The following is a 9876-nucleotide window of genomic DNA, read 5'->3' as shown; positions in this document are numbered from 1 at the left end:
CACATCAGCAGGTGCAAGTGGAGGAGTGGGGAATCAAACCCGGTTCTCCCAGATTAGAGTCCGCGCACTTAACCACTACACCAAACTGGCTCTGGCAGTTTGAGACCTTAGTGCTGTGTGACGGAGTGAGCTCCTATCTCTGGCCCCAGCTCCTGCCAGCCTAGCAGTTCGGAAGCAAGAAATGGCAAGTAGATAAATAAGTACCGCTTCGGTGGGAAGGTGACAGCGTTCCGTGCGCCTCGGCGTTTTAGTCATGCCGGCCACATGACCACGGAGAAGTCTTTGGATAGCGCTGGCTCTTTGCCTTGGAAATGGAGATGAGCACTGCCCCCTAGAGTCGGATTCGACCGGCTTTCGAGCCAGGGAAACCTTTACCTTTAGCCAAACTATGACTTTGGCGTGCCCAAATTCAATAGAAAGACGGCTGAGGAGTCTAGAATGAATGCTTTACTTACTAGCCACTCAACATGAATATAGAAATAAAACAAGGTTTGCGTCCGGTGGCACCTTTATGACTGATGAACGCTTACACCCAGAATTAAACTTTGTTGGTCTTAAAGGTGCCACCGGATTCAAACTTTGTTCTTTTGCGTCAGACCAACACGGCGACCCACCTGAATATAAAAATAAACTCTTCAAAGGCCCTCTGTGTTCCATCACGGCAGCTACAGAACAGCAGAGATTCTAAAAGCCAGTGATATTGGGGTTAGCTGGTGGGGTTAGTCCAGTTCCCACGAGTTAGCAGAGTGCTTTAAATAAAGCTACAAACGCAGCAGTGTTACTTTAGTAGGTTACTCAGCTTACCGAGCTACACAGAGCCACGTTGCAAGTTTGGAAGAGAAATACTTCTCTCTTTATCTGAGGAGTACACTTTTGGATAGGAAAGGGTAGGGACAGGATAGAGTACTAACTTACTAGTTAAGGATGGAAGCCGATGGGGAGAGGGCCATGCCGTCAGGCTTCCCAAGTACTTACCGTGATTCGGCGGGGGACACAGACGTCCTCGCAGGATCATTCCTTCGAGGACAACAGACGCGCCGCACCATGCCGTTGCCAGGAAGTGACACTCGGGCAATGGGGCTGGAAACTCGATTGTACCATCAAGTTTTCAGTCCCATTGCCAGAGCGTCACCCAGCATCACTTCCTGGCGACGACATAGTGCGTTACAGGGAGGAATGGTCCGGCCAGGGAGCACGTTTCCCCCGCCGGATCACGGTAGGTACTTGGGAACCCTACATGCTGTCCCTCTTGGTGTGTGCAGGGAGAGAATTCGTCATCAACTTGGTGCGTGCAGGGAGAGAGTTCGTCATCAACTGAGAGAGTGAACGGAAGGAAGGGAATTGTCCCTGGGAACACAATCTACAGTTCAAAGGGGACAATGGCAGAAAACACAGGGAAGAAAAGTCAGTGTTCCTATCTAGCTATCTAGTCTCTCTTGCCACAGTGTCTGGAGGCTCAGGCAGGGACATCGCGCCTGGAACTTACAACAAGTTAAGGCTTTCAAACTAGGGGAGGGGGCTCCTCTCGTCCCTTTCGGCACCCCTCAAAACCTGGCGCCCTAAGCGATTGCTCACACGTTTTTGTCCGAGCTCAGGATGGATGGCTCCAGAGCAAACTCACCCTGCAGGTGCATTTGGAATTCTGAGAGGGGGCAGCAAGTGCCATCCCAAAATGGCTGCCATTGGAGGCAGAGCCTAATCCAAAATGGCTTCTACAAGAGACAGAGTCAGACCAAATACTTCCCTCCTCGTGCCTTCCAGGAAGAAGGAAAGCCTGAAGGGGAAGGGGACCCACGCACTGACTAAGGAAAGACCAGATGCTTACCTGCCCTCTCGACCCTCCAGCGGAAAACCCTTTCCTCTGAACGAGGGCAGCCCATGACGACCCTTGCCTTACAACGGCCCCACCCACTTTCTGGAAAGCTTGGCGGGCACCCGGGCGCCCATGAGCACCACCTTGGGGAACCCTGGCCTAGGGTCTGTCGGGAAGGACGGGGAGATGAGAAGGGGAGGGCGTCTTTTTAAAACTTTGGGCAGGAATCCAAGCGCCAGGCCTGGGCCTTGGGGCAGACCGACAGCGATTCAGCCGGGAGCGCAACGGGGGCAGACGTACCGTGGGGATCGGAGCACCTAGGCGAAGTGACGCCCGGCCGGTGGCTGGAACGGATTCTTCGGGGCACCGGAGGGGGAGGTGGCTGCGGTTAAAAAAAAAAAAACACTGGTCAGCTGGGGACTGGGGGTTTGAGGAGCCCTGAAGCAGGAAACTGCCCACCACTGGCCCTGCTAACTCGTAAAGAGCCACACCGTGAGGTGGTCCTTTGCCCGCAAAGGATAGGGTACGGGATCACGGAGATGGGGCTGAAAGCCGTTTGCCCGACAGCCGGAAATTCTCCGCATCCCCCTCCCCACAGATCCATCTGTGCAATTTGGGGATAAGGGGCACTCAAAACTCTCCCTCTGCTTAATGACTGGGAGAGCCGACGTTTGGAGCTGAAGAGCTCTCTGCACACTCCCAGAGGCAAATGTGCCATTGCAGCAACCACAGTGAAGGACAGGCCCCCCGCCCATCCTGGGCTAGGGTTGCCAGACCCCCTGGTGAAGGTGGGGGTACCAGGCCCCACTGCCCCACCACCGGTCAGCTGGACTGTGGGGGGAAACATACCCTGAAAAAGAGGAAGATCCAGCAGACATGCAGTGACATAGCTATGTCACTGACCACGTGACCAGGAAGTGATGACATCACTTCCGGGTCACGTGGGCACTGACGCAGGCACCTAGCTGCACGTCGGCTGGGCCTCCCTCCTGCTCCCAGGAAGTCCCCCCCCACAATCCCTCGCAAGCTGCCAGGAGGGACCTGGCGAACCCATCCTGGGCAGTAGTGGGACGTTAGAAGGGCAGTGATGGGGGTTCAAGGGGAGGGAAAGATGGAGGAAGAAGAAGAAGAGATTGGATTTAGACCCCGCCCTTCAATACCCGAAGGAGTCTCAGAGCGGCTCACAATCTCCTTTCCCTTCCCCTCCCCACAACAGACACCCTGTGAGGCAGGTGGGGCTGAGAGAGCTCTTTCGAGGACTGCTCCTGAGAGAACAGCTCTGAGAGGACTTGTGACTGACCCAAGGTCACACCAGCAGGTGCAAGTGGAGGAGTGGGGAACCAAACCCGGTTCTCCCAGATTAGAGTCCACGCACTTAACCACTGCACCAAACACGCTACACAAGAAGAAGAAAGAAGAAGAAGAAAGAAGAAGAAGAGATTGGGTTTATACCCCGCCTTTCACTATCCAAAGTAATCTCAGAGGGGGTTACACTCTCGTTTCCCTTCCCCTCCCCACAACAGACACCCAATGAGGTAGGTGGGGCTGAGAGAGCTCTTTCGAGGACTGCGCCTGAGAGAACAGCTCTGAGAGGACTTGTGACTGACCCAAGGCCACACCAGCAGCTGCATGTGGAGGAGTGGGGCCTCAAACCCGGTTCTCCCAGATTAGAGTCCGCACTCCTGACCACTACACCAGACTGGCTCCTCCTTCCCATCTGCTCTCACCTCTTGCTCCTCCTCGTCCACCTCGCCTCTGCAGCCAGACAGATGCTCGGGATGGCGCAGTTTCTCCAGAAGGTCAAGGGTCAGGCTGCGCCTCAGGCCAGGCTGGGCCACGAACTGGTGCTGGGGAATGGGAATTGAGACGGGCAAAGTCACCTTCTCCCTCGTCGCATTGTGCGTAGTTCCCCCTGCTCACCCCTGTGTATGTCATCACTGGATGAAATGCCCTGGTTTTAATTCCAAAGCCATAACCAGGTGTGACTTACGAAGCTACCTAATACTAAATCAGGCCCTTGGCCATCAAAGTTGGTTTTGTCCACCCGGACTGGCAGCGGCTCTCCAGGGTCTCAGGCGGAGGTCTTTCCCATCACCTCCTGCCTGGTCCTTTTAACTGGAGATGCCGGGGATTGAACCTGGGACCTTCTGCATGCCAAGCAGAGGCTCTGCCACTGAGCCACGGCTCCTCCCCAACATCCTTTGTTTTTCTTGGTACAACATAGTTTAAGAACTACCTGCCCAAACCAAAGTGCGAAAGAACCAGCCAGGCTGTTACGCTACCTTGAAAGTGGTGCTGCGCAGGGAGAAGGGGATTCCAGTGCTAAAACTGCCCGGGAGCAGACCCTGAGTAGGGGGGAACGGCTTTGTTGTGGGGGTGGGGGGTAGTGGTCATTATTTCCTCTAAGCTGAGTTAGTGTGAGCTAGCTGACAGGTTTTTAGCCTCCGGCTCACACATTTTTGCCTTTGCTCGGGAAGGGACGGCTCCAGAGCAAACTGACTGATGCAGGAGCCAAATTGCCCGCTCACAACTTGAATGCCAGTCGCTCACAAAAGTAGAATTTGTGCTCACAAGACTCCACAGCTAAGAGGGAGCATGGGTGGCGGTACTCACAGTCAACATCTTGGAGGCGCCCGGGCGCTTCTTCGGGTTCTTGGTTAGCGTCATCTTGACAAAGTTGTGGAAGGCGGGCGTCCTGCAAAAAGGGCAGCACCCGAGGGGGAAGGGGACGTTCAGGGGTCTCGATCCAAGGCGTCAGTTAGTAGGACTTGGCAGTCTACTCATTGTGACCTCGCAGCAGTTGGTCAGAGGAGGCTGCTGCTGGATTGTTCTCTGGCGCCCCCAGCAGAGATGGCCAGCAAGTGTCATTGCAGCTACCAGGTCAACAAGTGGTAAGTGACAGAAATGGCTGGAAAGGCCCAAACCAGGGATTTCCTGCAGGAGTGCACAGGAGCAGAGCTCTGGCAGTAACGAGCCCAGGGGGCGAGCACATGCAACAAGCCCCACCCCCTGCTCCCAGCAGCCCTGGGCCACAAGGAGCAAGAAGCAGCCAGGTAAGTTGCACAGCCCTCCCCCCAGATAGCAATCCAAAGGAGTCCAGTGGCACCTTTAAGGCCAAGGTTTATTCAGGTACAAGCTCTCCCTCCTCTGTGAGGGCAGATCTACACGTCCCCCCCCCCCCCCAAGCCCAGCAATACACAACAGTACCCGTGGCCTTTTGAGTTTTATTCAGGTACAAGCTCTCCCTCCACTGTGAGGACAGATCTGCATGTCCCCCCCCCCCCATAGCCAGCAATCCAAAACAGTCCAGTGGAGCCTGAGCGGTGGGTGTTGCCTTCTGACACACTTCCGGTAAGGTCAGGGTGTGTTGCATATGCAAAAAGGTTATGCTAATGAGTTATGCTAATGAGCTCCTGCACCTCTTTTTCTACAAAATGACCCCTGGCCCAAACTATAGGGTTTCCAATCTCCAGGTCAGGCCTGTAGATCTCCCAGGCTTACAACGCATCTCCAGACAACAGAGATCAGTTCCTCTGGAGAAAATGGCCGCTTTGGAGGCCTGGGGGCATTAAGCCCCACCCTCCGCTCCCTGAACCCCTACTTTACCCAGACTCCGTCCCCAAAATTTCCAGGAACTTCCTAACCCAGAGCTGGCAACCCTTCCAAACTAGTCCCAGAAAGCCGGGTTTAGCTGGGCTTTTCAGTACTGATCATTTCTGCCAACTAATGGCACTAATCAGTCAGCATTTGTAAAAGCACGTCCGGTCTGCGGCTTGCTCACCCCTCCCATAACCCTGCAAGGTAGGTCAACAGGACTCCAATTTTATAGGTGGGAAAGAAATGAGGCTGGAGCCGGAGGTATAAGTGACCAGAGACTATGGGCTTTTCCACAGTCCCATTTTCCTCCCTTGCAAGTTCCTGTTTCTTGGAGGGGGGGCTGTGTTCCATGTGTATTTTGCTCCCTCTAGTGGTCCTTTCAATATTACATTGGTTTATGTCCTGCCTAAAACCCTGACATATACCAATGTAATATCGAACTGACCACTAGAGGGAGCAAAAGATGTGCAGAACAGACACCCCCCCTCTAAGAAACTGGAACTTGCAAGCAAGGGAAATGAGCATGTGGAAAAGCCCTACCCAGAGGGTGGGACTAGGAGCCCTCCTCTCCTGGGTTAAAAAGGCATCTAAGGCTGTACCCACACACCGATATCGCACTGTCGTTCTGAACGAGCAAGCACTTGCAACTGGACTGTCATGCCCACACAGAGAAATCCAGCAAAAATGATAATACAACATCCATCGCTTGTGTGGATACAAATGAACTTCCCAAGCGCTGCCTTGGAACACAAGTAGCTGCCAGAAGAGCTGTCTCCCCAATGCATGGGTGGATGGAGGGTGTCTAACAGGCCTGTAGCTATGGTGGGGCGCTGGGGGGCTCTGCCCCCTTTCCTAAAGGCCCAGCCCCACAAGAATTTCTCCTGTAAATGCTTTTCCCAGTCCCTTTAAAACATTTTTAAAGGTGTGCGCTCCTTTAAGCAGGGTGGGGTGCTGTCATTGACTAAGTCCCACACTGAGCAAGGGGGTTGGAGTAAGTGACCTCTAGGATCCCTTCTAACACTGTGTCAAGAAACTGGTCTCCTTTAAGAGAGTTTTTCTGCCTAAGAGTTGGCTTTCTTGACTATAGAAGTCACACACACACATACACACACCTGCTGGCTTGTTCTCAGAATTGTTGCTTAGGCAGGCAGACGTGATTAACTTGCAGCAGCTGGGAACTGTCATCTAAAGCTGTCGAAAGCTTGCACTTTGGAGTTCTATCCTGGTAACAGCTTCCTATTGGCTGAATGGCTTTCCTTTCTGCACCAAGAACGTCAGCCCCACCAGAAGAAGATTTGCCCCACAAGCCACAAAACCCCACCTATGGGCCTGGTGTCTAAGGATGGGTGGATAGGGTAGGCCGGTCACTCGACCAACAAGACTTACCACCGGGCTTTCTCCTTGAGCTTCGGGGGCTGGTAGCCGCTCTTCGTCATGAGAACCAGGACTCTGCAAAAGGACAGGGTGGGAGGAAATCGGACCGTGCCCGCAGAACTTCGTGATCGCAAGTGATTAATTCTGGACCAGACAATGCAGAATTCTGCAATCATTTAGCCCGGGTTTTAAAACCAGCCAAGATTTAAAACCACAATTTAGGACCTGCTAATGAATTAAGGAGCTGCGGTGGCTCAAGTGGTTAAGGCGCTGAGCTGCAGACCGGAAGGTCTGTAGTTCGGCAGTTCGAGACCCGAGTGCCGCGTGACGGAGTGAGCTCCCGTCTCTGACCCCAGCTCCTGCCAACCTAGCCGTTTGAAAGCAAGAAACTGCAAGTAGATAAATAGGCACCGCTTCAGTGGGAAGGTAACAGTGTTCCGTGCACCTCGGCATCTAGTCATGCCGGCCACATGACCACGGAAACATCTTCGGACAGCGCTGGCTCTTCGGCTTGGAAACGGAGATGAGCACCGCAACCCTAGAGTCGGATTCGACTGGCTTTCGAGCAAGGGGGAAACCTTTACCTTTACTAATGAATTAAACAAACCATCTTCAACTACCTCCTAAAGATCGAAAGTGAGGGGCCCAGGTGACCCTCCCTGGGGAGGTTGTTCCACAGTCGTGGGGCTGCCGCTGAAAAGGCCCTCTTCTCATGTGCCCCACAAAATGAGCCTCTTTGACTGACGGGACAATCTTAATTCCTGGCCAGGAACATACGGGAGAAGATGTTCTTTCAGAAACCCCAGACCCAAGCCATGTAGGGCTACAGATTGGGAAGTGCCTGGTTCGCATCTCTCCTCTGCTATGAACGCACTAGCTGGCCATAAACAATTAGTTTCAGTCCACTCCCCCATCTGTTGTACAGGGATGATAATGCTAACCTACTGAACAAGGCTGTTTGAAGGACCACAGCAGAATTCAGTACGTGCTGGGTATTATTATCTTTGCCGCCACGGGGACTAGAAATGTGCTTTTTAAAAATTGAACGAAAGCTGAGCTTATGAGGAAGTTGAATTCCGCATCTAGGGCTGCATTCCATGCTTTTCCGTCCTCCCTCCCCTAGCTGGAGTATCCCCCTCCTTGGCACGTTAAGAACACAAGAGAAGCCATGTTGGATCAGGCCAATGGCCCATCTAGTCCAACACTCTGTGTCACACAGTGGCCAAAAATACCAGGGGCCATCAGGAGGTCCACCAGCGGGGCCATGACACTAGAAGCCCTCCCACTGCTGCCCCCCACCCCCAAGCACCAGGAATACAGAGCATCCCAGCCCCAGACATAAGAACATAAGAGAAGCCATGTTGGATCAGGCCAATGGCCCATCCAGTCCAACACTCTTTGTCACACAGTGGCCAAAACCCAGGTGCCCTCAGGAGGTCCACCAGCGGGACCAGAACTCCAAAAGCCCTCCCAGTGTTGCCCCCCCCCCAAGCACCAAGAATACAGAGCATCACTTGCCCCAGACTGAGAGTTCCTAGGTATACCTTGTGGCGAATGGCCACTGATGGACTTCTGCTCCATATAAGAACATAAGAGAAGCCGATGTTGGATCAGGCCAGTGGCCCATCTAGTCCAGCACTCTGTGTCACACAGTGGCCAAAAATACCAGGGGCCATCAGGAGGTCCACCAGCGGGGCCATGACACTAGAAGCCCTCCCACTGCTGCCCCCCACCCCCAAGCACCAGGAATACAGAGCATCCCTCTCAGACACCCCTCCTCCCACACTCTCAGTCAGCAGCCAATCAAATCACACTTGTCACCCTCTATCACTCTTCTCATATTACTGCATTCAAACTAAACATTTAAAGGAACACACACACACACCCAAACATGGAATCATTACCACCTCCCACTGTTGCCCCCCCCCCAGCACGAAGAATACAGAGCATCACTGCCCCAGACAGAATATTCCATCTATATCTTCTGGCTAATAGCCACTGATGGACCTCTTCTCCATAGGTTTATCCAATCCCCTCTTGAAGCTGTCTCCATTCCTCGCAACCCAGGGAAAGGAAGAGACAGGAGCAGAGGGGAGACACTTTTACCTTTAAAACACTCTCTGTGTACCTAAACCTAATATATTTCTGCTGCCACCAGGAATTAAAAATTCCAAATCTCTCTCTTTTGGTAGAATGACCCAGGGTCTGGGCACTTTAGAGGACTATGTGGCCCTGAGGAAGGTCTATTCTGATTTCTGGGACAAGTTTAAACAAAAAAAATGATTTATTTAAAAAAGAACAAAATAGGTTTCTGGTTATTTTGAACTATTGCTGATGAAAGGAACTTGTACATACAACTGGCACACAGTCTCACAGAGACTCACAGTCTCACAGAGACTCACAGTCTCACAGAGACTCACAGTCTCACAGAGACTCACAGTCTCACAGAGACTCACAGTCTCACAGAGACTCACAGTCTCACAGAGACTCACAGTCTCACAGAGACTCACAGTCTCACAGAGACTCACAGTCTCACAGAGACTCACAGTCTCACAGAGACTCACAGTCTCACAGAGACTCACAGTCTCACAGAGACTCACAGTCACACAGTCACACAGTCTCACAGAGACTCTCTCTTCAAACGTCACACACAGAATCACTCTCATAGACACTCTCAGTCATCAGCCAATCACATCACACTTATCTCCCTCTATCACTCTTCTCATATTCCTGCAGTCAAACTAAACATTTAAAGAAACACACACACCAAAAATAGAATCATTACAGGCGGTTTCCAAAATAACTCACCGCATCGGGTGCATGTCAAACATGGGGGGCTGCAGCTCGGCCAGCTCGATGGCTGTGATCCCCACTGACCAGATGTCGCACAGCACGTTGTACCCTCCCTTCATCTCCACTGCTGCCACCTCCGGGGCCATCCTGGAACAGAGACGGAGGAACATGGGACATAGGTCCCATGCCTAAATGCACACATCTTAGAGACCACCTCCTCTCCCATGTCCCACTACAGCAGGCCCGTAGCCAGGATTTTGTGGCTTTTGGGGGAATTTTTCCCCCGGTGGGGCGGGAGT

At 52.8% G+C, this 9876-nt stretch overlaps 1 protein-coding gene across 1 annotated transcript in view; it reads right to left on the bottom strand.

Moving 5' to 3' along the window:
- MAP4K1 (mitogen-activated protein kinase kinase kinase kinase 1) overlaps positions 1–9876 on the bottom strand; it is a 59229-nt gene that overhangs the window by 25547 nt on the left and 23806 nt on the right. Inside the window, exons 9-13 of the mRNA XM_015414063.1 lie at positions 9593–9724; positions 6797–6859; positions 4427–4508; positions 3541–3660; positions 2114–2195 (exon numbers count right to left, since the gene is read on the bottom strand). Coding sequence (XP_015269549.1) covers positions 2114–2195; positions 3541–3660; positions 4427–4508; positions 6797–6859; positions 9593–9724 — 479 coding nt within the window. The remainder of the gene's footprint in view (positions 1–2113; positions 2196–3540; positions 3661–4426; positions 4509–6796; positions 6860–9592; positions 9725–9876) is intronic.

The sequence above is a fragment of the Gekko japonicus genome, unplaced genomic scaffold (assembly GCF_001447785.1).
Source record: "Gekko japonicus isolate JY-2015 unplaced genomic scaffold, Gekko_japonicus_V1.1 scaffold3255, whole genome shotgun sequence".
In the NCBI taxonomy this organism is placed as follows: domain Eukaryota; kingdom Metazoa; phylum Chordata; class Lepidosauria; order Squamata; family Gekkonidae; genus Gekko; species Gekko japonicus.
The sequence above is the reverse complement of the archived record's forward strand: the minus strand, read 5'-3'. Positions and strand labels throughout refer to the sequence as shown.